Source organism: Nerophis ophidion, linkage group LG03, assembly GCF_033978795.1.
Source record: "Nerophis ophidion isolate RoL-2023_Sa linkage group LG03, RoL_Noph_v1.0, whole genome shotgun sequence".
Classification (NCBI taxonomy): domain Eukaryota; kingdom Metazoa; phylum Chordata; class Actinopteri; order Syngnathiformes; family Syngnathidae; genus Nerophis; species Nerophis ophidion.
In genome coordinates, this window is record NC_084613.1 from 51,061,302 (window position 1) to 51,086,322 (window position 25,021).

At 40.0% G+C, this 25,021-nt stretch overlaps 1 protein-coding gene across 7 annotated transcripts in view; it reads left to right on the forward strand.

Moving 5' to 3' along the window:
* tfb1m (transcription factor B1, mitochondrial) overlaps positions 1-25,021 on the forward strand; it is a 100,406-nt gene that overhangs the window by 22,154 nt on the left and 53,231 nt on the right. For all 7 annotated transcript variants that reach the window (XM_061895538.1, XM_061895536.1, XM_061895535.1 and 4 more), the window contains 2 exons: positions 13,293-13,444; positions 13,688-13,807. In XM_061895538.1, coding sequence (XP_061751522.1) covers positions 13,293-13,444; positions 13,688-13,807 — 272 coding nt within the window. The remainder of the gene's footprint in view (positions 1-13,292; positions 13,445-13,687; positions 13,808-25,021) is intronic.

Here is a 25,021-nt window from a genome sequence, read left to right on the forward strand (position 1 = left end):
TCACTGGAAACGTGTCCGACTTACTGCCAGCAATAGGGACCAAGCTCTGACACTGATCATACAGGGAACGGACCGCCACAATAAGACATTCCGGTACCCCATACTCTCTGGGCACTCCCCACAGGACTTCCCGAGGGACACAGTCGAATGCCTTCTCCAAGTTCACAAAGCACATGTACACTGGTTGGGCAAACTCCCATGCACCATCAAGAACCCTGCCGAGAGTATAGAGCTGGTCCACAGTTCCACGACCAGGACGTAAACCACACTGTTCCTCCTGAATCCGAGGTTCGAGTATCCGGCGTAGCCTCCTCTCCAGTACACCTGAATAAACCTTACCGGGAAGGCTGAGGAGTGTGAACCAAGACAGCCCCACAGCATCCAGAGCCTTAAGGAACTCTGGGCGGATCTCATCTACCCCCGGGGCCTCGCCGCCGAGGAGCTTTTTAACTACCTCAGCAACCTCAGCCCCAGAAATAGGAGAGCCCACCACAGATTCCCCAGGCACCGCTTTCTCAAAGGAAGACGTGTTGGTGGGATTGAGGAGGTCTTCGAAGTATTCCCTCCACCGATCCACAACATCCGCAGTCGAAGTCAGCAGAACACCATCCACACCATACACGGTGTTGATAGTGCACTGCTTAACCTTCCTGAGGCGGCGTATGGTGGTCCAGAATCGCTTCGAAGCCGTCCGGAAGTCGTTTTTCATGGCTTCCCCAAACTCTTCCCATGTCCCAGTTTTTGCCTCCGTGACCGCTAAAGCTGCACACCGCTTGGCCCGTCGGTACCCGTCCACTGCTTCCGGAGTCCTATGAGCCAAAAGAACCCGATAGGACTCCTTCAGCTTGACGGCATCCCTCAGTGCTGGTGTCCATCAACGGGTTCTGGGATTACCGCCACGACAGGCACCAACAAACTTGTGGCCACAGTTTCAATCAGCCGCCTCGACAATAGAGGTTCGGAACATGATCCACTCGGACTCAATGTCCCGCACCTCCCTCGTGACATGTTCAAAGTTCTTCTGGAGGTGTGAATTGAAACTCTCTCTGACAGGAGACTCTGCCAGACGTTCCCAGCAGACCCTCACAATGCGCTTGGGCCTGCCAGGTCTGTCCGGCATCCTCCCCCACCATCGCAGCCAACTCACCACCAGGTGGTGATCGGTAGAAAGCTCCGCCCCTCTCTTCACCCGAGTGTCCAAAACATGAGGCCGTAAATCCGATGACACAACTACAAAGTCGATCATGGAACTGCGGCCTAGGGTGTCCTGGTGCCAAGTGCACATATGGACACCCTTATGTTTGAACATGGTGTCTGTTATGGACAATCCGTGACGAGCACAAAAGTCCAATAACAAAACACCACTAGGGTTTGGATCCTGGCGGCCATTCTTCCCTCTCCAGGTTTCACTGTCGTTGCCAACATGAGCGTTGAAGTCCCCCAGTAGGACAAGGGAATCACCCGGGGGAGCACTTTCCAGTACTCCCTCGAGTGTACCCAAAAACGGTGGGTACTCTGAACTGCTGTTTGGTGCGTAAGCACCAACAATAGTCAAGACCCGTCCCCCCATCCGAAGGCGGAGGGAAGCTACCCTCTCGTCCACTGGGTTGAACTCCAACGTGCAGGCTTTGAGCCAGGGGGCAACGAGAATGGCCACCCCAGCCCGTCGCCTCTCACTGTTGGCAACGCCAGAGTGGAAGAGAGTCCTGTCCCTCTCGAGAGAACTGGTTCCAGAGCCCTTGCTGTGCGTCGAGGTGAGTCTGACTATATCCAGCCGGAACTTCTCTACCTCGCGCACTAGCTCAGGCTCCTTCCTCCCCAGTGAGGTGACGTTCCACGTCCCAAGAGCTAGTTTCTGTAGCCAAGGATCGGACCGCTAAGTGTCCTGCCTTCGGCTGCCGCCAAGCTCACAATGCACCCGACCTCTATGGCCCCTCCTATGAGTGGTGAGCCCATTGGAGGGATGACCCACGTTGCCTCTTCGGGCTGTGCCCGGCCGGGCCCCATGGCGCTCGCCATCGTGCCCCAACTCCGGGCCTGGCTCCAGAGCTGGGCCCCGGTGACCCGCGTCCGGGCAAGGGAAATCTGAGTCCATTTTGTTGTAATTCCATAGAAGTCTTTGAGCTGCTCTTTGTCTGATCACTCACCTAGGACCTGTTTGTCTTGGGAGACCCTACCAGGGGGCATGAAAGCCCCCAGGCAACATAGCTCCTAGGATCATTGGGACACGCAAACTCCTCTACCACGGTAAGGTAGCAGCTCAGAGAGGAGTATCATTTATTTATTTATTATTATATTTAAATATCATTTATTTATTTAAATATAAATACATATTATTTATTTATTTAAATATAAATTGAATACAATGATTTGCAAATCCTTTTCAACCCATATTCAATTGAATGCACTACAAAGACAAGATATTTGATGTTCAAACTCATGAACTTTTTTTTTTTTTTGCAAATAATAATTAACTTAGAATTTCATGGCTGCAACACGTGCCAAAGTAGTTGGGAAAGGGCATGTTCACCACTGTGTTACATCACCTTTTCTTTTAACAACACTCAATAAACGTTTAGGAACTGAGGAAACTAATTGTTGAAGCTTTGAAAGTGGAATTCTTTCCCATTCTTGTTTTATGTAGAGCTTCAGTCGTTCAACAGTCCGGGGTCTCCGCTGCACCACACGTTTTCGATGAGAGACAGGTCTGGACTGCAGGCGGGCCAGGAAAGTAACTGCACTCTTTTTTTACGAAGCCACGCTGTTGTAACACGTGCTGAATGTGGCTTGGCATTGTCTTGCTGAAATAAGCAGGGGCGTCCATGAAAAAGACGGTGCTTAGATGGCAGCATATGTTGTTCCAAAACCTGTATGTACCTTTCAGCATTAATGGTGCCTTCACAGATGTGTAAGTTACCCATGCCTTGGGCACTAATGCACCCCCATACCATCACAGATGCTGGATGGTTCGCTTCCCCTTTGGTCTGGATGACACGATGTCGAATATTTCCAAAAACAATATGAAATGTGGACGCGTCAGACCACAGAACACTTTTCCACTTTGCATCAGTCCATCTTAGATGATCTCGGGCCCAGAGAAGCCGGCGGGGTTTCTGGATGTTGTTGATAAATGGCTCTCGCTTTGCATAGTAGAGCTTTAACGTGCACATACAGATGATACGACCAACTGTATTTAGTTACAGTGGGTTTCTGAAGTTTTCCTGAGCAAATGTCGTGATATCCTTTAGAGATTGATGTCGGTTTTTGATACAGTGCCGTCTGAGGGATCGAAGGTCACTGTCTTTTTTCAGATTCTTTGAACCTTTTGATGATATTATGGACCGTAGACGTTGAAATACCTAAATTTCTTGCAATAGCACTTTGAGAATCTTTGTTCTTTAACTGATTGACTATTTGCTCACGCAGGTTTGGACAAATGGGTGTACCTCGCCCCATCCTTTCTTGTGAAAGACTGAGCATTTTTCGGGAAGCTGTTTTTATACCCAATCATGGCACCCACATGTTCCCAATTAGTATGCACACCTGTGGGATGTTCCAAACAAGTGTTTGATGAGCATTCCTCAACTTTATCAGTATTTATTGCCAACTTTCCCAACTTCTTTGCCACGTGTTGCTGTCATCAAATTCTAAAGTTAATGATTATTTGCAAAAAAAAATGTTTATCAGTTTGAACATCAAATATGAAAATTATTTGCAAATCATTGTATTCCGTTTATATTTACATCTAGCACAATTTCCCAACTCATATGGAAACGGGGTTTGTACATTAAGTATTTTGTTTGTTAGAAAGTGGCGTGTGCGTCTTACAGTGTCCCATGCAGAGGTAGATTGAGCTCAGGTTCAAGCTGCTGCATTTATGGCCCAGGCTGATCAGAACCCAGGTGTCCTCCATTGGTGATTAGACACAGCTGTTATCATCTTGAGCTGATTGAGGAGGACTTCAGGTATGTACTGCCTCTCAACCACTCTGCCTATAGCCACATGTCTGCTGGCCTGAACCTGGGCACACCTCTTACCTCCGATAGGACGCTGATCAACCCTGCCCCATAGCGACACACTCCACATGCTATATTAACATATTGAGCCGCTAGGCTATTGCATCGCGCTTGTGAAAGTTAATTCTATATTATAAATCATGCCTATCACCTTGATAGTAGAAGGTGGTAGCCATAAACCATGGAGTTGGTAAACTTTGACATTCCACTTAAACCCGGAGATTTGTGACAAACACACGAAAATATGCTTGTTTGCAGCACCTTTTTTATTTAACCATTCGTGAGCATTATAACTAATTATGAATCTAAACAGTTGTCATCTCAGTAAGAGCAGACATTGTACAGTGAGTGATTGTTTTATTATTTTTGTAGATTGTATATCTTGTTCAGCACTTACCAATACGGCTCCATGATGCTTTGTGTTTAGCTAAAGATTACTCTGTTAAGCACACTGCTTCTACAAGATGTAGTTCATCCTCTGTATATTCAGGCTAAACTATATCAGATTTCTGGATCATCATTTCTCCCAAAGTAGTCATTTTCTCTCACAAAGTTTGCCGTGAGTAGTAATTTGGTTGTGTTTGAAGAGAAAAGCGAACGTTGTTATGTGTCTGTGAAATGAATGCGCCACCGTATGCTTAAAATGAGCAAAATACGTAAATATTACATGTTACTTACCAATATAGTGAAATAAATAGTGAAAAAAAACTCAGGTGGACCCTGAACATGCTGCTCATGTGTGACAGTCTTACAGAAAGCTGGAACTAAGTAACACTAAAAAAGTGTCCGCCCTGAGATCAGTAGGTTGTGAGTTAAAACCCCGGCCGAGTCATACCAAAGACTATAAAAAAAAATGGGACCCATTGCCTCCCTGCTTGGGATTTAGCATCAAGGGTTGGAATTGGGGGTTAAATCACCATAAATGATTCCCGGGCGCGGCACCACTGCTGCCCACTGCTCCCCTCACCTCCCAGTGGGTGAACAAGGGGATGGGTCAAATGCAGAGGACAAATTTCGCCACACCTTGTGTGTGTGTGACAATCATTGGTACTTTAACCGGTACTTCCCAAGCTAACAATTTCAGCTTACTCATGAAGATGAATTTTCAAAGTCATCTTGCAATGATAATGATGAATGCCTTTCAGATTTGAGCAAGGAAATATGTTCATTGGTTCCTTGCCGGCCTTCTTAATGTCAAAAAAGAAGGCCACTAAATAATGCATGTTCAATATCACCCTGATAAAAATGCACAAATATAATGTTTTAATGTTATTTAAACTAGTGTAATTTCTAACTTTACAAGACGTAATGTTTTAAGATATACAATTGTACCTCAACTTCTTTAATTGGTACTGTGACGGTCGAGCTGTTAACTCAAAACACTTGTATCACAAATCAACATCTCTTATTGAAATTATTTTAAGTCAATTTAATTGGTCCTTGGCCCCCCATAGCACCACCATTTCGTCTAGATAAAAATCCATCCATTTTCTACCGCTTATCCCTTTCTGGGTCTAGAGCCCATCCCAGCTGCACTCTGACAGAAAGCAGAGTACTACCTGGACAAGTCGCTACCTCAACTCAGATAGACCGACAACAATTCAGACTCACATTCAGATACTCGGGCCAATTTAGTGTTGCCAATCAGCCTATTTTCCGATGCATGGCTTTGGAGGTAGGAGGAAGCCAGAATACCAGTAGAGAACCAAAGCAATCGTGGGGAGACCATGCAAACGCCACAGAAGGGCCCCAGGAACTTCTCGCCTTGAAGCACCAGTGCTAAACAGTGCACCTACGTGCTGCCCAATCCAATAGAATGTGGTACTAACAACTACAGTAGTTGTATAAAGTCATGTAATAATAATGTACAGCATTCAGCCTGGAGAATGAACTTCTACGGGATCTTCTTTTAGTTTTTTCTTCATCAATCACACTATCAGCAGCTTCTCCATGTTTTCATGAAAAGATGTCTGTCGATTATATATTATTTCAACATCCTTAGCTGGCGTTAGACTCATTCTGCTTCTGCTTTCCCAACTTCTTTGTCACGTGTTGCTGGCATCAAATTCTAAAATTAATGATGATTTGCAACAAAAAAAAAGTTTATCAGTTTGAACATCAAATATGTTGTCTTTGTAGCATACTCAAGGGAATATGGGTTGAAAATGATTTGCAAATCATTGTATTCCGTTTATATTTACATCTAACACAATTTCCCAACTGATATGGAAACATGGTTTGTACATACAGCTATGAATAAAAAGTAAAATAAGCATATACACTGCGGTGCCCACTGCAGTGTTCCACGCCATCGTCTGCTGGGGTGGGGATAGCATGCCCAGAGACAGGAGAAGACGCAACAAAGCGACCAAGAGAGCCGACTCCACCTTCGGCCGCCCACTAACTCGGCCAGTGTCCAGTCCGCATGAATGAGCAAGGATGCGTCTAAAGAGACCGAGGTGTCCGATACCTGCTCATTCAGCCAAGACACTGTGAAGCCTGTCTGTCCCGGCGCTCATTGCTAGCTCTGTAGCCCTGTCTCTTTATCTGCATCTCCTCCAGTCCCTCATGTATATATGTATAGATATATTAATATACATGTATGTATATATATATATATATATATATATATATACACATATATATATATATGTATATATATACATGTATATATACATATATATGTGTATAAATACATATATATGTATATATATTTATATATATGTGTGTGTGTATATATATATGTATGTACATATGTATATATACATATATATATATATGTATATGTGTGTATATATATGTATGTATATATATGTATGTATATATATGTGTGTGTATATATATGTATGTAAATATATATATGTATGTATATATATATATGTATATATAGGTGTGTGTATAAATATATATGTATGTATATATATATGTATGTATATATATATATGTGTACATACAGTATGTATATACAGTATATATACGTGTATATATATACATATATGTATGTGTATATATACGCATATATATACAATATATATACATATATATATACATACATATATACTGTATATATATATGTATATATATATTAGGGCTGCAACTAACGATTAATTTGATAATCGATCAATCTGTCTATTATTACTTCAATTAATCGTTTAATAATTGGATAAAAGAGACAAACTACATTTCTATCCTTTCCAATACTTTATTTTAAAAAACAGCATACTTAGACTTAGACAAACTTCAATAATCCACAAGGGAAATTGTTCTGGCACCATGTCCTTTCGGCTTGCCAAATAAAACAAGTCAAGTGTTACAAAAATGTTTTTTTTTTTTTTTATAAAGTGCACCAATGTCCTGCACAATAGCATTAATTTTGCTTAGGGGAATTTCAAACCTGGCTACTACCTATTCCAACCATTCTGCAATGTTGGATGCTGAATGTCTTTCCTCTAGTGGCATGGTCGTAAGGCAGATTGACTTCATGTTCCATTCCTCTCCAATCTAGTGGCATGTATTGCCAAGGTAGGCTACACTTGTCCACACATCAGTAGTGAGAGCAATTTTGCTCTGGGTGGCTTTTATGTCAGTGTACACTGCATGGAATGTCTGCTCGTACTTCCTCTCCATCAGTTTCGTAAAATGGTTCCTCGAGGGAAGAGTGTAACCAGGGTTGAGGACGTGGATCATTTGTCTAAAACCTTCATCCTCCACCATTGATAATAGCCTCATGTTAGTTAGCAACATATTCAGGATAGCATCAGTCAATGCAGCCGCTTGCTGTGGTGTGCAGACCTTCCTTTGTACCAAGTCTCTTATGCTGGCTTGTTTCTTTCTGAAATGAGAGAAACCATATTATGAATGTACATACGTAGTAGCATCATTTACATGTAACTCAATACGTACCCAGTTGATTTAATTAATAATTTCTGACATAAAAGACAAATACGCCACCACATTCAAAAAACAGATACATTAAATAAGTGGACATTGGAGTTGCAGAATACACCAATAACAAAACAGGAATGTCACTCATCAGATCAAAACTGGATCGGATATCGTTCACGTTTCTGTTCTGAATAATAAAGGATTCACTTTGGGCTGCCTCTGAATAACAGCATGAAATATTCCAGCACCTTCATAACGTTTAGTTATACTAAAGCGTCACTCAAGTCTAAATAGATTTATATAGCTTTATTGGGCCAGGCTACATTGATCCATTATCAAAGCAACCTGAGATATTTCTGTCCGTTACATTTATACGTGCGTTTTCTCTCTCAAAACGGAGTCAAATGTGCTGCCGCGTTGCAACAAAGACATAACGTTAAAGTTACTCACAAAAAAAGATGAACTTATGAATGCCTGTTGCGACTCAAAACAACACAGAAAATGAAGTCACTGCACTATCCAAAAAGGTCCTAACACTCTGTAATTTAATACACAATAGTTGCTGCTGCGCTTCCAGAAAAAATTATCCTCGTTAACAAAAGATTAAAAACACACAAAGACGGACACAACGGATCAATATACTCTGACTATGGACTTAAATAAGTTACGTACCGTGAGTTCTTCCCTTCATCTTTTTCAGGTGCTGCCGAAGCAATGTTGTCCTTCCGTGCCACGCGACGTCCATGCCGCACGTTTTGCAGGAAATGTCTTATTTGAAGTCTTTAAAGTACACTTTGGACGACTTATGTAATACACTTTTCTCTATTGAAGCAATAACCTCAAGATGTTTCTCCGCTGAACTATCCGTACTGTTTCCCTCCGCCATTTTTCGAACGTTTCCACAAAGGAGACGGCGTGGTCACGTGAGCTGCACATGACACATCATTGGCTGGCTTACGGCATGCCACCTCATGAGACTTAGCCTCAGCGCAGCCCTGGCGCTGTTTTGTACTGTTTTTGTACTTATTTTGATTATTGTTTTTCAGCTGTTTGTAAATGTTGCAGTTTATAAATAAAGGTTTATGGGGGAAAGAAAAAATTATATTAAAAAAAAAAAGCCTCCGTGCATGCGCATTACATACATCCAACGAATCAATGACTAAATTAATCGACAACTTTGTTGCTGCCCTAATATATATGTATATGTATATATATATATATATATATATATATATATATATATATATATATACATATATATATATAGTAACACATGAAAAGAAGAGGGAAACACAAAAGGTTGACACAAGAGCCCATATAAGTTAAAAAGGATTTGCAAATCATTGTTTTCTGTTTTTATTTACGATTTAATCAATGTGCCAACTTCACTGGTTTTCTGTTTTGTATTTAAAAAAAAAAAAGAAAAATTCACTTTTTAAAAGATTTTAGTGAGGGCACATTCAACAATACCGCATAATAATTATTCCCAGAATAATTTTGGTCACAATAACTTTATTTAGCCATATTATTTATTGTTTTGGCTGTGTATATTAAAATTTCCACCATCTTTTTATTAACGAAGACAGAACCTATTTTATTGCTTTTGGTTGTGACTTTTAATCAAGTGCAAAATGTTGTTAACAGACAGTATATTTTACATTTTGTTATCTGTTTGTTTTAATAAACTCAGTTGTTCTAAAGTTTACATTTCAATTCCAATGTTCAATTAAAGCTGCGAGCAGCGTTGAACGGGTCCTCGCCCTCCTTGCACCACGGAGTTGACACGAGTCGGCCGTCACGCATGACGCATGCGGTTAAGTTAAGTTAACACTGTTAAAATCTTCCACCACAAAGGGGTGGTGGCAGTGTCGAAGTTAACATTTAGACATGATCAGACTCCAACCTTGATGCCTCATGTCAGTTAGGAAGAAGATCCGATCATCTAAAGTGCAGTAATGACAGGTAAATTGGTACTGTTGCAAGGAAGTTTTTGCTGCCAGGCTCCACCCCTTACAAATAGATATGAACAGATACTGACCCATCGGGCACTTCAGGGTGTCTTCACTCATCAAGATCTGAGTATGTGGAGCCGAGTTATTAACCTGTCAGGTTTTGTAGCAAACCATTGCAGCCAAGTTTGCCGCCACATCCCGCACACATCTATTGGCGTATGCAAAAATTGTTTGCAATATATCATCGTCTATATGTCTAGTATCTGTCATTTAAACCTTGACTCAATTAGTCAAAGTCCATAGGAGAATTGCATTAAATTAAATTAAATTGAAATAAATACAAATGAAAAAAAGCTATTTTAGACTGTCACCAGCATTTGTAGCAATTAAGATAAAAGTCTGAACTTGGGAAATTGAGGTATTAATGTTTAGTTGCGAACCATCAGATCAAAGTTTGGCGGCATGTCACGCTCACATTCTGTCATTTGCAAAACAAGCCATCAGTTTAGTATTCGTATTTGATCAAGGACGGCGTGGCGCAGTGGGAGAGTGGCCTTGCGCAACCTGAGAGTGGCCGTGCGCAACCTGAGGGTCCCTGGTTCAAATCCCACCTAGTACCAACCTCGTCACGTCCGTTGTGTCCTGAGCAAGACACTTCACCCTTGCTCCTGATGGGTGCTGATTGGCGCCTTGCATGGCAGCTCCCTCCATCAGTGTGTGAATGTGTGTGCGAATGGGTAAATGTGGAAGTAATGTCAAAGCGCTTTGAGTACCTTGAAGGTAAAAAAGCGCTATACAAGTACAACCCATTTACCATTTATCTAAAGTGCTGAAATGATCATTAGATTGGTGATGGTGTGGGGCAGTTTTCGCCTCTAGGCTCCACCCACTACAAATAGGTAGGAACAGGTACTGACCTATTGGGCAATTTAGGGTGTCATCTTCACCATTATTTCTACCAAAAAAGATCAAGGTCTTAATTTGTGTAGCTGTGTTATTATCGTTATGTGGTGTGTGGCGAATCATAGGAGCAATGTTTGGCACCATACCACACCCACATCTTATAGAGTAGGCAACATTTTTTCGCAACTTCTATATGTGGTACATTTTTTAACTGTGACTCATTTGGCCGAAGTCCCTATGATGACACAAATGTCACAGTGAACCTCGTAGGATCCTACCTGTTTTGGTCGGATCCTACGAGGTTCACTGCGACATTTGTTATGCTAGCTATTGGCAAATTCATTTTGTCCTCAAATTTCTACAGACAACACCCCATAATGACAATGTAAATAGTATTTTTTTTCTATATCAGAAAAAGTATTACAAATAAAACCTACAAAAATCACATGTACATAAGTATTCAGACCCTTTGCTCAATACTTTGTTGCTGCACCTTGGCATCAATACAGCCTCAAGTCTTTTTGAACATGATGCCACAAGCTTTGCACTCCTATTTTTGGGCAGTTTTTCCTATTCCTTTTTGCTTCACCACTCAAGCTCCATCAGGTTGGATGGAAAGTGTTAATTTTCATCCAGGATGTCTCTGTGCATTGCTGCATTCATCTTTGTCTCTACCCTGACTGGTCTCCCAGTACTTGACCCTGAAAAATATCTCCACATGATGCTGCCACCACCATGCTTCACTGTAGACAAACATTCCCACTCTATAGCCAATTTTAGTGTTGTCAATGAACACTCAGAGCAGTCATCTTTGAAAGCCAAGTGGTAGTGGTGAGGAAATCCGACCTCAGTGTGCATTCCAGTTGAAGCTTCCGAATAGGAACTCGGAAATTCCGACCAGTACAAATGAAACGCAGCGTAACATAGTTATTAGGGTTGCAAATCTTTGGGTGTCCCACGATTCGATTCAATATCGATTCTTGGGGTCACGATTCAATAATATATCGATTTTTTTTTTTTTCGATTCGATTCAATTCTCGATTCAAAAACGATATTTTTCCGATTCAAAGCGATTCTGTATTCATTCTATACTTAGGATTTCAGCAGGATATACCCCAGTCTGCTGACATGCAAGCAGAGTAGTAGATTAAAAAAAAAAAAAAAGCTTTTATAATTGTAAAGGACAATGTTTTATCAACTGATTGCAATAATGTAAATTTGTTTTAACTTAAACAAACCAAAAATATGACTTATTTTATCTATGTGAAAATATTGGACACAGAGTGTTGTGAAGCTTATGAGATGCAATGCAAATGTAAGCCACTGTGACACTATTGTTCTTTTTTTCATTTTTATAAATGTCTAATGATAATGTCAATGAGGAATTTTTAATCACTGCTATGCTGAAATGATAACTAATATTGATACTGTTGTTGATGATATTCATTTTTATTTCACTACTTTTGGTTTGTTCTGTGTCGTGTTTGTGTCTCCTCTCAATTGCTCTGTTTATTGCAGTTCTGGGTGTTGCTGGGTCAGGTTTGGTTTTGGAATTGGATTGCATTGTTATGGTATTGCTGTGTAGTGGTTTGTTGGACTGATTAAAAAAAAAAGAAGAAAAAAATCGATTTTTTTAAAAATGAGAATTGATTCTGAATCACACAACGTATTTGATTCGTATTCGAATCGATTTTTTCTCACACCTCTGATAGTTATACTAGAAATGTCTGTGCTTTCTTTTTCTTCAGTACAGTGTCAAAATAAGCCATCACGGGGCCAAAAAAAGTTGCAAGTGCCACCAGCACTTTGATAAACAAAGTAAAAGACGCTATACAATTCAAGAACCCATAAAAGAATAAAGGTGGCATTTGTGTGGTTGTACACCTACCCCTACCCTCTGTTGCTGTCTTTGCTAACAAATTTTTATTTAAGTAAAAGTGATGATGAAGGAAATCATTTCATATTGCTTTTTGCACGAAAATGTATAATTATTGTCCATAATAAGTGTCTTGTGTCTATATTTAAGATTGATTTTAATTTATGATATGCCTATATAAATGCCTGATGACTTAAAAGGAAAGTCAAAATATTACAAGCCATACTATCACACTAGGGCAGCACGGTGCTACAGGGGTTAGTGCCTCACAATATGAAGGTCCTGGGTTCAATCCCCGGGCTCAGGGTCTTTCTCCGTGGAGTTTGCATGTTCTCCCTGTGACTGCGTGGGTCCCCATCGGGTACTCCTGCTTCCTCCCACCTCCGAAGACATGCACCTGGGGTTAATTGGCCCTAGTGTGTCATTGTGAGTGTGAATGTTGTCTGTCTATCTGTGTTGGCCCTGTGATGAGGTGGCGACTTGTCCAGGGTATACCCCGCCTTCCGCCCTAATGCAGCTTAGATAGCCTTACCCCCCGCGACCTTAAAAGGGACAAGCGGTAACAAATGGATGGATGGACTATCACACCACTATGTTTCTGCCTACTATCTTTTCCACACGATAACTGTTAAACTGTGTCTTACATCCACCAACCCCCAGATCCACCAAACCTTCACATCATAGGGAATTTGCCCTTCAACGTGTCCACCCATCTCATCATCAAATGGCTAGAGAACATGGCTAACAGGACTGGTCCTTTCGCTTATGGACGCACCCAACTTACGCTCACCTTCCAGAAAGAGGTGGCAGAGGTATGTGACCTAAGTATTGTTTGTGAGTGTGTCTTGAAGCTGCTGTGTAGCTCAGGAGCCAAGAGGCCAGGCAGAAACACTTAAACAAATTATTTGGTTGGTTAATGGTCTCTCTGTATACAGTATGTTTATTTTAATTTTTCCCATTTGGTTACTGTTTAAATGAGCTCACCATGTGTTGGTGTTTTATCAAACATGCATCATTGAATACTAAAGTGCTGTTGTGCCATCTTCTCCTTCCAGAGGTTGACAGCCAGCACGAAGAGCAAACAGAGGAGCCGCCTGTCTATCATGGCTCAGTATCTTAGCACAGTCCACCACTGTTTCACCATCCCCGGAAGGGCTTTCGTTCCCAAACCAGAGGTAGATGCTTTAATACCTAAAATTCTATTTTGCTCCAATGTTGCATATTAAACCAAGCAGAACATAATTTTATATTTTGCTACACAGACATTTTTGTTGTTAGTCTCTATGGAGTCATTTGATTTCTGCTCCGTCGATAATCATCTTCTGATGTGTTTGCTCATGCGTAGAAAATCCACATATGCCTCCTCCTAGCATTAGAACACTTTTTTTCTCTGAAAGTTTGATGTTAATTTCAATCAGTTGTAAAAAGTGTAGCTTCGAGGCTGTCACTGGCAGATGGACGTGTTATTATTATTGCATGCTCTCTCCTGGAGGACAATAACAGGACCTCAACCTTTTTAAATCTGGACCCATGTTTCTATCACAAGTCCCTCGTCACGTCACCATCACTCATTTCTCCCTCACTGTCATGGCTTCAAGGCTTCATTAAGACTGTGTTGAATCACTTTTGTCTCTGTTCTGTCTTTGGACCATTTCTGGGATGTAATGATGCCTGGTGGGTATTTGAGATGTGGCACCCTCGCGCTGCGCCTCGTAATGAGGCCCGAGTTCTTTTTTAGGCCCCATTTCTGCCTCTGTCTTTTAGCCTGTGTGTGGATCAGCGGAGGAAGAAAGGCATCCGCACTTACGTAACATGTGAATGCAAGATGTTTTTGCTTTATTTTCGGGTGAGGATTTTTAGTAGGACTAGAGGGCGTATTAAAGGAATAACAGCTCTGCTGCAAAATTTGAAAATTCAAAATGTCAGCTCTAGCAAATAGACAGCTCTACTGAGCTGTGTATTTTGAGATATTAGACAAGAGGCTTTCCTAAAGACTCAGAAGGTTCCTTACATCCTTGTATGAATGAAACCGTGTTTTTCTTGGTCTGAATTAAATGAGAGGTGTAAAGTTTATGTCAGAGATGGACTTTCAGTTCTTGAAGGTACTGTGGTGCCTTAGGACCCACTGAGGGTAAATCATTCATCCCCCCCTGTAAGGAATAAAATGTGGCTGATGAATGGGACTTGAGCTGATTGGTCATTTCCTTAGAAGAGATGGTTACCGATGATTATTTCATCACAGTCCACTGCCAAACGGCCGTTACTTATACTGTCTTGTATCTTACTTTTGAGCATACCTCTTACTGTAACTTAATAGACATATGCTGTAAATGTGAGCCCATGTACACACACGCACAGACACACACGGGATCCATGCAAACATAATTAGAGAGGGATCACTCCGCACTGCAGATGAATCAGCACTTCCCACTTGCCCACACAGGCCATCTTTCCCCCTCTAAATGTTTTAATGGCCACTTGGTGGAAATGATACCATTAGGGAAGATGATGGCAGTTTGATGAGCAGACCCCCTAGTGCTGGTGGCCTATAAAAGATTACGAAGCCCAGTGTGTGTTAGTGCTTGCGTGTGCTCTCTTTACATGCATGGGCGCTCTGTGGGCAAAAGTATTTGGACAACCAGGCATCTGCAGGAGTCTGTAGTTTACAACTAATGTAGCTATGACGGCTTTCACTTTTAAGATACCAAGAATTTTGTCCACAAATACGTCTTCTATTGACATGCATTATTTATCATTAATTTGTAGTTTAACTTGAACCTCTTGTTACTCTGCTTTAAATGACTTAATTTGCAGTATCAGTAAAGCTTTGAATATGTTTATATTATATACATATTTGTTTAGCTCATACATTTACCTCATTATTCTAACTGATTTCCAAAGGTTGCTGTAGTTTGTCTGGTGGTCTTAATCTTGATATAGTGAGAAGGGAAAATATGTGAGAAATGCATGTAGTACTTAATGGGGTCATATTTAACTATATTTTTCTACATTTAATACACTTTGTTGTAGGGCTGGACAATTATTGAAATTTTAATTTTGATTTATATAATGGCTTCTAACGATCATAACATTTTGTAATCGAAAAAAGTGATAAATTGGCCGCGCAAGATGGATGCAAATTCCTTAGCGTGTAATGGTGAAACAGATAAGTGAGTGTTTTGAAGGAAAAAAGACCACGTCGACTAGATGTTTGTGATTTAACCAAGGTTGCTTCTTTTTAGATAAAACAAAATCTGCTGTTAAATGCAGAATATCACAGAAATTGACATATCAGTGAAACGTTGTCATTGTGAGGCGAGGGAACATGTGTTTGGGAAAAACGTTTGCAGGACAGAAACACGTGCTAAACTAAACAATGTTGAAGCGGCCACTTGAAACACAGAATAAACTATGAAGCTATAGCAAGCAAGAACTATCTATACACGCACAACTCAACTCATCTGCTGGTGGTGTTGTAAATGACATGATCAATGTACAAACATGACAGCAACTTGATAGGTTCTCTCTCTTTTGTTTTTTAAACAGTCTCAATTCGTGTCCACACTCGTCAAGCTCAGAACAACAGCATAATTCTCTCATTCACAATAACAGCGCGGTGCACCACATTAGGTCTGACTGCGCTTAACAGAATAAAGGTTTCTGAAAAGTACCTTACACTAGCATAATGTGCCTTAAAACATTTATATATTGACAAAATTATTATGCTTTCACCTAAAATATTGGTCGAAATAGTCCAAAGATGTATTGCACCAATACATTTTATGATTCATTTTACAAACAGTTTATTACATTTTATTTGACACAAAAAGAACACACTCTACAGTGGTAAATTAAGTGTAAAAGATAAAAAACGGAATTCAATATTTTTTCTTCTGAAAGACTGAATTATTATTATTTTTTTATATTGCTATTGTTATTTTAATTTACTGTTGTCACTGCCACGCTTGGGTCGCAAGATAGCGATGATTGTGATGCCAGATACAGATGGTAGCAGGAGACAGCGTGCGGTACAGGGTATTTAATATAAACAAAGACAAAATCACTAAAGCACTTGTGCAGCAAGTTGTACGCCATACACTAGTGCATTTGGTAATGAACACAACAAACCTAGGACTATGCGGGAACTAACTTACTTTAAAGCCTTAAAACAGCAAACAGGCCGCAGCACCAGCTGGACTTAAATAGAGAAGACTAAACTCGAAATAGATTCGCTGGGAGACAAAGTAAAACTGCTGCAGGATGCTCAAAGTGGAACTACAAAATAAGTACGCAGAACAGGAACGCAACATTAACCATGGAAAAACACTAACACACTCAAAATAAGGCATGATCTGGTAACAGATGATGACAGTTACTCTTATTTTTTGACTAATTAATAAATATGTTATACCTGTTGTTCTTTTGAATAATATTTAAAGCTGAGTTTTGGTGGTGCAATAAATATTCATGTTTTCAAATGAATGAATAATACAATATTGTTTTTAGTTGTGATTTCAAAACCAATTGAAATAATTATGATCAGTATTTTTGCCATAATCGTCCAACCCTACTTCCTTGTAATCTACATTACATGTAATGGTTGTGCTTTTGTTAAAATTTTGCTAAAATAATTTTTTACAGATAGCGTTCTGACCGTCTCTTCAGGATGCGTCATTTTGTGGGCCGTCTTATTTCGCTGCTTGGACTGTTTCCTCTCCTCGTCAGCCATGTTGTAGTTTTTAGCACTTCCGTATCGAGTCTACTGACAGATATAAGTTAGAACTATATGCTTCTTTGTTTTATAAATGGCAAGAGCAGAAGATGCATGTGCATATACGAGCCAGTCTTCCTCACATCAAGAGGATAGAGAACAAAAAAGAGCTTGCTGACTACAACGTCGGACTACAATGGCGGACTTATCTAAACCGTTACCATATATTGAGATATCCGCTGATATACACACATACACACGCTCATATATACGTGCACACATACATAAGACGGCGTGGCGCAGTGGGAGAGTAGCTGTACGCAACCCAAGGTTCCCTGGTTCAATCCCCACCTAGTACCAACCTCGTCACGTCCGTTGTGTCCTGAGCAAGACACTTCACCCTTGCTCCTGATGGGTGCTGGTTAGCGCCTTGCATGGCAGCTCCCTCCATCGGTGTGTGAATGTGTGTGTGAATGGGTGAATGTGGAAGTAGTGTCAAAGCGCTTTGAGTACCTAGAAGGTAGAAAAGCGCTATACAAGTACAACCCATTTATCATTTATTGTAAATACATACATACAAAAATGTATACTCATACATACATACATACAAAGATATATTTATACATACATACTAGAATTGTCACAATATTAATATTTTGGTACCGATACCAAGATGTATTTCGATACTTTTCAATACTTTTAAAAATAAAGGGTACCACAACAAAATTTCAATATTGAATTAATTTTAACAGAAACTCTTATGACACATGAAACATATGTTGCTTATTGCAATGAAAGAACACTTTTGTCATTAAATAAGATAGTGAACATTCGAGACAAATTCTCTTTTCGTAGTAGTTAATCAAACAAAGGCTCCTAATTTGGCTGCTGACGTTTGCAGTTTTCTATTTCAATTTTCTATTCTATTATTTTGTCTAAATTATAATGGATTATTAATCTACTTCTTCATTTACTGTTAATTCCTGCGCACTTTCTGTTTTAACATGTTCGATCTACACGTCTGTTCGAATGTAGTAATCACTTATTCTTCTTACATAATACATTACATAAGTTTTGGGTGATACAACAAATGTTGCTATCAATCCAATACCAAGTAGTTATAGGGTCATAGATTAGTCATAATTAAAGTTCTCCTGTGTCCAAGGACATATCTCATGAGTTTATAAATGATAAAAAAGACAAAAGATTTTGTGACAATAAAAAATATCGACGTAATCATTGTAGTATCGACTATGTACAGCTCATGTACTTGTACCATTACAGTCGATACCTGTCTAAACCCGCCCATGGCATATGTTTACATTCAGGTGTGCATTCAGGCTATTGTATCCTCCTACGGTGTGTCGTGAAGCATGTTTAGCTGTTCCTCGGGCTTTGGGAATGATACTTGTAAGAAACTTAGTTTATTTGACACCATGGCAGGACCCCCTTGAAAAAGATATTCTTAATCTCAATGGGACTTTCCTGAGTATATAAAGGTTATATTCTCAGTCATCTATTTTTCAGGTGAAAGGCATGATTTATGATCTACAATAAACTTACTAGGACCAGGGAAGAAAGATGGCAGCAGTCCACTCAATGATTTAAACATAGGAACATCCGGAAGTGATAGTTCGTCTGCATTAGCGTTTGTACATATCACTAATACTTGTTTTATATTAATGTCACAAAATGAATATTGAGTATTGTTGGTGCTTTTTGAATGGCTATTTATTGGCTTTTATGGGCGGAATAGCGGAGTACACATTGGCTCAGCTGTAAGCTGACGTTTATTTCCATCCATCCATTTTTTGCCGCATATTCCCTTATTTCGTATTTGATATGCATTTTTGTTTTTGTTTTAATCCATTCTCCATCATGTCTTTCATAACAATTGTGAACGATAGGAAAAATTCCCCAAAAAGTCCAGTTCCCCTTTAAGAGTGCTCCAACTTAAAGGGGAACTGCAGTTTTTTGGAAGTTTGTCTATCATTCACAATCCTTATGTAAGACAAGCACCTATATGTTTTAAATTTTTGCATTCCAAGTAGTAAATACAAGTTGGTAAAAGTCAGCTAACAATGGAGCGAAAGTCTGCTTGCAGTAGAACCTATGGAAGTACAGACCCCGTTTCCATATGAGTTGGGAAATTGTGTTAGATGTAAATATAAACTGAATACAATAATTTGCAAATCATTTTCTACCCATATTCAGTTGAATATGCTACAAAGACAACATATTTGATGTTCAAACTAATAAACATTTTTTTTTTTTGCAAATGATCATTAATTTTGGAATTTGATGCCAGCAACACGTAACAAAGAAGTTGGGAAAGGTGGCAATAAATACTGATAAAGTTGAGAAATACTCATCAAACACTTATTTGGAACATCCCACAGGTGTGCAGGCTAATTGGGAACAGGTGGGTGCCATGATTGGGTATAAAAGCAGCTTCCATGAAATGCTAAGTAATTCACAAACAAGGATGGGGCCATTGTCACCAATTTGTAAGCAAATTGTCGAACAGTTTTAGAACAACATTTCTCAACGATCTATTGCAAGGAATTAAGGGATTTTACCATCTACGGTCCGTAAAATCATCAAAAGGTTCAGAGAATCTGGAGAAATCACTGCACATAAGCGATAATATTACAGACCTTTGACCCCTCAGGCGGTACTGCATTAAAAAAAAAACGACATCAGTTTGTAAAGGATATCACCACATGGGCTCAGGAACACTTCATAAAACCACTGTCAGTAATAGAGTTGGTTGCTACATCTGTAAGTGCAAGTTAAAACTCTACCATGCAAAGCAAACCCCATTTATCAACAACACCAAAGAACGCCACTGGCTTCACTGGGCCCGAGCTCATCTAAGATGGACTGATGCAAAGTGGAAAAGTGTTCTGTGGTCTGACGAGTCCACTTTTCAAATTATATTTGGAAACTGTGGACGTGGTGTCCTCTAGAACAAAGAGGAAAATAACCATCCGGATTGTTGTAGGCGCAAAGTTCAAAAGCCAGCATCTGTGATGGCATGGGGGTGTATTAGTGCCCAAAGCATGGGTAACTTACACATCTGTGAAGGCACCATTAATGCGGAATGGTCCATACAGGTTTTGGAGCAACATATGTTGTCATCCAAGCAACGTTATCATGGACGCCCCTGCTAATTTCAGCAAGACAATGGCAAGCCACGTGTTACAACAGCGTGGTTTCGTAGTAAAAAAAATGTGCGGGGAATTTTCTGGCCCGCCTGCAGTCCAGACCTGTCTCCCATTGAAAATGTGTGGCACATTATGAAGCGTAAAATACGACAGCGGAGACCCCGGACTGTTGAACGACTCAAGCTCCACATAAAACAAGAATGGGAAAGAATTCCACTTTCAAAGCTTCAACAATTAGTTTCCTCAGTTCCCAAACGTTTATTGAGTGTTGTTAAAAGAAAAGGTGTTGTAACACATTAGTGAAAATGCCCTTTCCCAACTACTTTGGCACATGTTGCAGCCATGAAATTCTAAGTTAATTATTATTTGCAAAAAAACAAAGTTTTTGAGTTTGAACATCAAACATTTTGTCTTTGTAGTGCTTTCAACTGAATATGGGTTGAAAAGGATTTGCAAATCATTGTATTCCGTTTATATTTACATCTAACACAATTTCCCAATTCATATGGAAACTTGGTTTGTACTATGGACATCCAAACCTCTCCATCAATGTTTTATATACACTCTGTAAGTATATATGTCAGGGGTGCTCATTAGATCGATGGCGAGCTACCATCGATTGCGGAGAGTCACAAAATGTAAATGGAGTATTGTTGGTGGTTTTGGATGGTCATTCAGAGGGCTTTATAGGCGGGATAGCGAACATCCCATTGGCTCTGCTGTAAGCGCGACTTTAATTTATATTTATTTACGAGATAGAATGTCTTGTCTCTCATGATTCTAAACGATAGGAAAATATATCAAAAAGTCCAGGTCCCCTTAAGGAGTGCTTTGAGGTAAAGCAATCATTGTTTTTCTGTACGTTGCAATATAAAATTTGAATTAAAAGCATTCCTGCCATTTGTTGGGATCGTGAATGTCACAGTGAACCTTATAAGAACCACTCAAAACATCTGGTCTTTCACTGTAGCGTCAGCTTATAGCTAAAGATGGACATAACTATGTTTTTCAAAAATTGGAAGGAAGAATGTGTGTCCGAAGGACCGTGCTGAGAAGTGAATTTGCAAAAAAAGCATCAAAAACAATAAACAGTGTCCCCCCCAACTTGGTAAAGTAGTTGGAGCGTATCACTGCTAGCCTGCACCATACTGCAAGCAGAATGAGTTAAACGCCAGCCAAAATGGTTAAAATGATCTCTGAGAGGAGATATCAAGCACAAACTAAGTTGACTTCACTTAGAGTTAGAAACGTTAATTTAAAATACAAGTGTTTTGAGTTAAGAGCTCCATTACAGAACCAATTAAGAGGTGTGTGTGTGTGTGTGTGTGTGTGTGTGTGTGTGTGTGTGTGTGTGTGTGTGTGTGTGTGTGTGTGTGTGTGTGTGTGTGTGTGTGTGTGTGTGCGCGCGCGCACACATATACCAGACCACATATCAAAGGGGTAATGGCTCAACAATATAAACCATGGAGTTGGTAAACTTTTACATTCCACTTAAACCCGGCGATGGCGACATACACACGAAAAGACGCTTGTTTGCAGCACCTCTTTTATTTAACCATTCGTGAGCATTATAACTAATTATTAATCTAAACAGTCGTCATCTCAGTAAGTGTAGAAATTGTACAGCGACTGATTGTTTTATTATATTTGTAGTTTGTATATCTTGTTCAGCACTTGGCAATACTGCTCCGTGATGCTTTGTGTTTAGCTAAATATTACTCTGTTAAGCACACTGCTTCTATAAGATGTAGTTCATCCTCTGTGTATTCAGGCAAAACTATATCAGATTTCTGGATCATCATTTCTCCCAAAGTAGTCGTTGTTTTCTCTCACAAAGTATGCCGTGACTAGTAATTTTGTTGTTGTTGAAAAGAAAAGCTAACGTTATGATGTGGCTGTGAAATTAATATGCCACCATATGCTTAAAATGAGCAAAATACGTAAATATTACATGTTACTTACCAATATAGTGAAATAAATAGTGGAAAAAACTCAGGTAGACCCTGAACATGCTGCTCATGTGTGACAGTCTTGCAGAAAGCTGGAACTAAGAAACACATACCGGTTCTTCCCAAGCTAACAATTTCAGTTTACTCATGAAAATGACTTGTCAAAATCATCTTGCACTGATGATGAATGCCTTTCAGATTTGAGCAAGGAAATATGTTCATTTGTTCCTTGCCGGCCTTCATAATGTCCAAAAAGAAGGCAACTAAGTAATGCATGTTCAATGTCACCCTGATAAAAATGCATAAATATAATGATTTGATGTTATTTAAACTAGTTAAATTTCTAACTTTACAAGACGAAATGGAATTCAATGTTATTATTGACTATCAGTGAAATTTTAAGGAACGTGTTTTAAAATATACAGTTGTACCTCAACTTCTTTAATTGGTACTGTGACGGTCGGAGCTGTTAACTCAAAACACTTGTATCACAAATCAACATCTCCTATTGAAATTATTTGGAGTCAATTTAATTGGTCCTTGGCCCCCCAAACTACCACCATTTCGTCTACATAAAAATCCTTCAATTTTCTACCGCTTATCCCTTTCTGGGTCCAAGGGGGGCTGGAGCCCACATCCCAGCTGCACTCCGACAGAATGCAGAGTACTACCTGAACAAGTCGCTAACTCAACACAGATAGACCGACAACAATTCAGACTCACATTCACACACTCGGCCCAATTTAGTGTTGCCAATCAGCCTATTCTTCGGTGCATGGCTTTGGAGGTAGGAGGAAGCCAGAATACCAGTAGAGAACCCAAGCAATCGTGGGAAAAACATGCAAACTCCACAAAAGGGCCCCAGGAACTTCTCGCCTTGAAGCACCAGTGCTAAACAGTGCACCTACTTGCTGCCCAATACAATGAAATGTAGTACTAACAACTACAGTAGTTGTATAAAGTCATGTAATAATAATGTACAGTATTTAGCCTGGAGAATGAACTACTACAGGATTTCCATTTAGTTTCTTCTTCATCAAACACACCATCAGCAGCTTCTCCATGTTTTCATGAAAGATGTCTGTCGATTATATATTATTTCAACATCCTTAGCTGGTGTTAGACTCATTCTGCTTCAGTGTGGTGTAGACTAGCAGTGATACGTTTAAATTGCTTTGCCACGTTGGCGACACATTTTGTCATGGTTTGGATAGTTAATTTATTTCATTCAATGAATATCCTTCACATCACTGTCCTTTACACTAATCATCTCTAGCTACAGTATAAGCAAATGCGAGCAATTAAGACCATATGTTTTGGGCTGATCTTATGGCCTTCATTGGGACATTTGCGAATTATTGGCGAATATGCTTGTAACTCCAAATTTTTGCCTGCAACTTAAAACATAACAACTGGCAGAGAGACCCCTTCTATCTCAAACCACTCTTAAGTGAGATACCACTGTATCATTGCGCTATAACGAATGATCTAGCCCTGAAATTAACATTTGCACAATAGTCTTGGACACTTTACATTATAACTGGATAATGTCACATGTCAGCTGTGCCTTTTCATATATTATCTAACAATTCTCTTAAAACTTAAGTGTGAGTGTGTTTGTGTGTGCCACGTACCTAGGGTATAGCCAATAAATCGCCTCACTGGCCTAATTGTTGGCGTTATCTTGTTGTTGCTCTGGGTTCACTACTGATTGTGTTAATGAAGAGAGATTGGCTCAAATTGATGCACAAGATAGATTCCTTTGTATCTGTTCTTGGCATGCCTGAACCTAAGCCACCTGGCCCTGCTGTTGGCAAATATGCTGTGGTTGTCCTCAAACAGGTCTGCTCAATAATTTACACTAACTGGCCCTAACAGTAGTTTCACGTGCACAGTTTAACAAGATCCAATACAGGAGCTGCAGTGGAATTCTAGTAGCTGTAATTGTGTGAACAGTTGTGTGGATAAAAATGGCTTTAAATAATGGTGCCATTGGCGTTTCTCAGCCAATAGTAGGTACACATATGGCGATTAATAAAATGTGTGCACTCAAACAAACAAGCCTTAATTAACTTTTCTGCATCCAATAAAAGTTTGTAAGTGGGGCAGTGATGCTGGACAATGTAAGCTAAAACAGCATAACGAGGAAGGAAATGTTAAATACACTTCTACTACTGCTGCCAATGTTGATGTGAGGGAGGGTCTGATAGTCCTCCTTATTTCATCCGTCAGCCTTGTTCTCCTTGCCCCCGGCTGCACTTCTCCTGTGTCTTATTGAGTGACTGATTGTCCTTGAAGGTTTCGGAGCGCCGCGATTGGTTGCTTTGATGCCGTTCTGCCTGGCGCCACGCACCCGAGGCAGATCACACCTGCCCCCTTTTTTCTTTTTAGTCACACTCCTTTGGTTAATTGTCACACAGGTTGATGTTTAAATTTGTCATCTCCAGTCATTTATACCACATTTGTCTACATTCTACAAGCTTTACTGAAGCTGGTTTATGTGATTCTAGTCATTTCTCATTTATATTCTGGTCATGGGTCAATGGAAACCCATCAACCAAC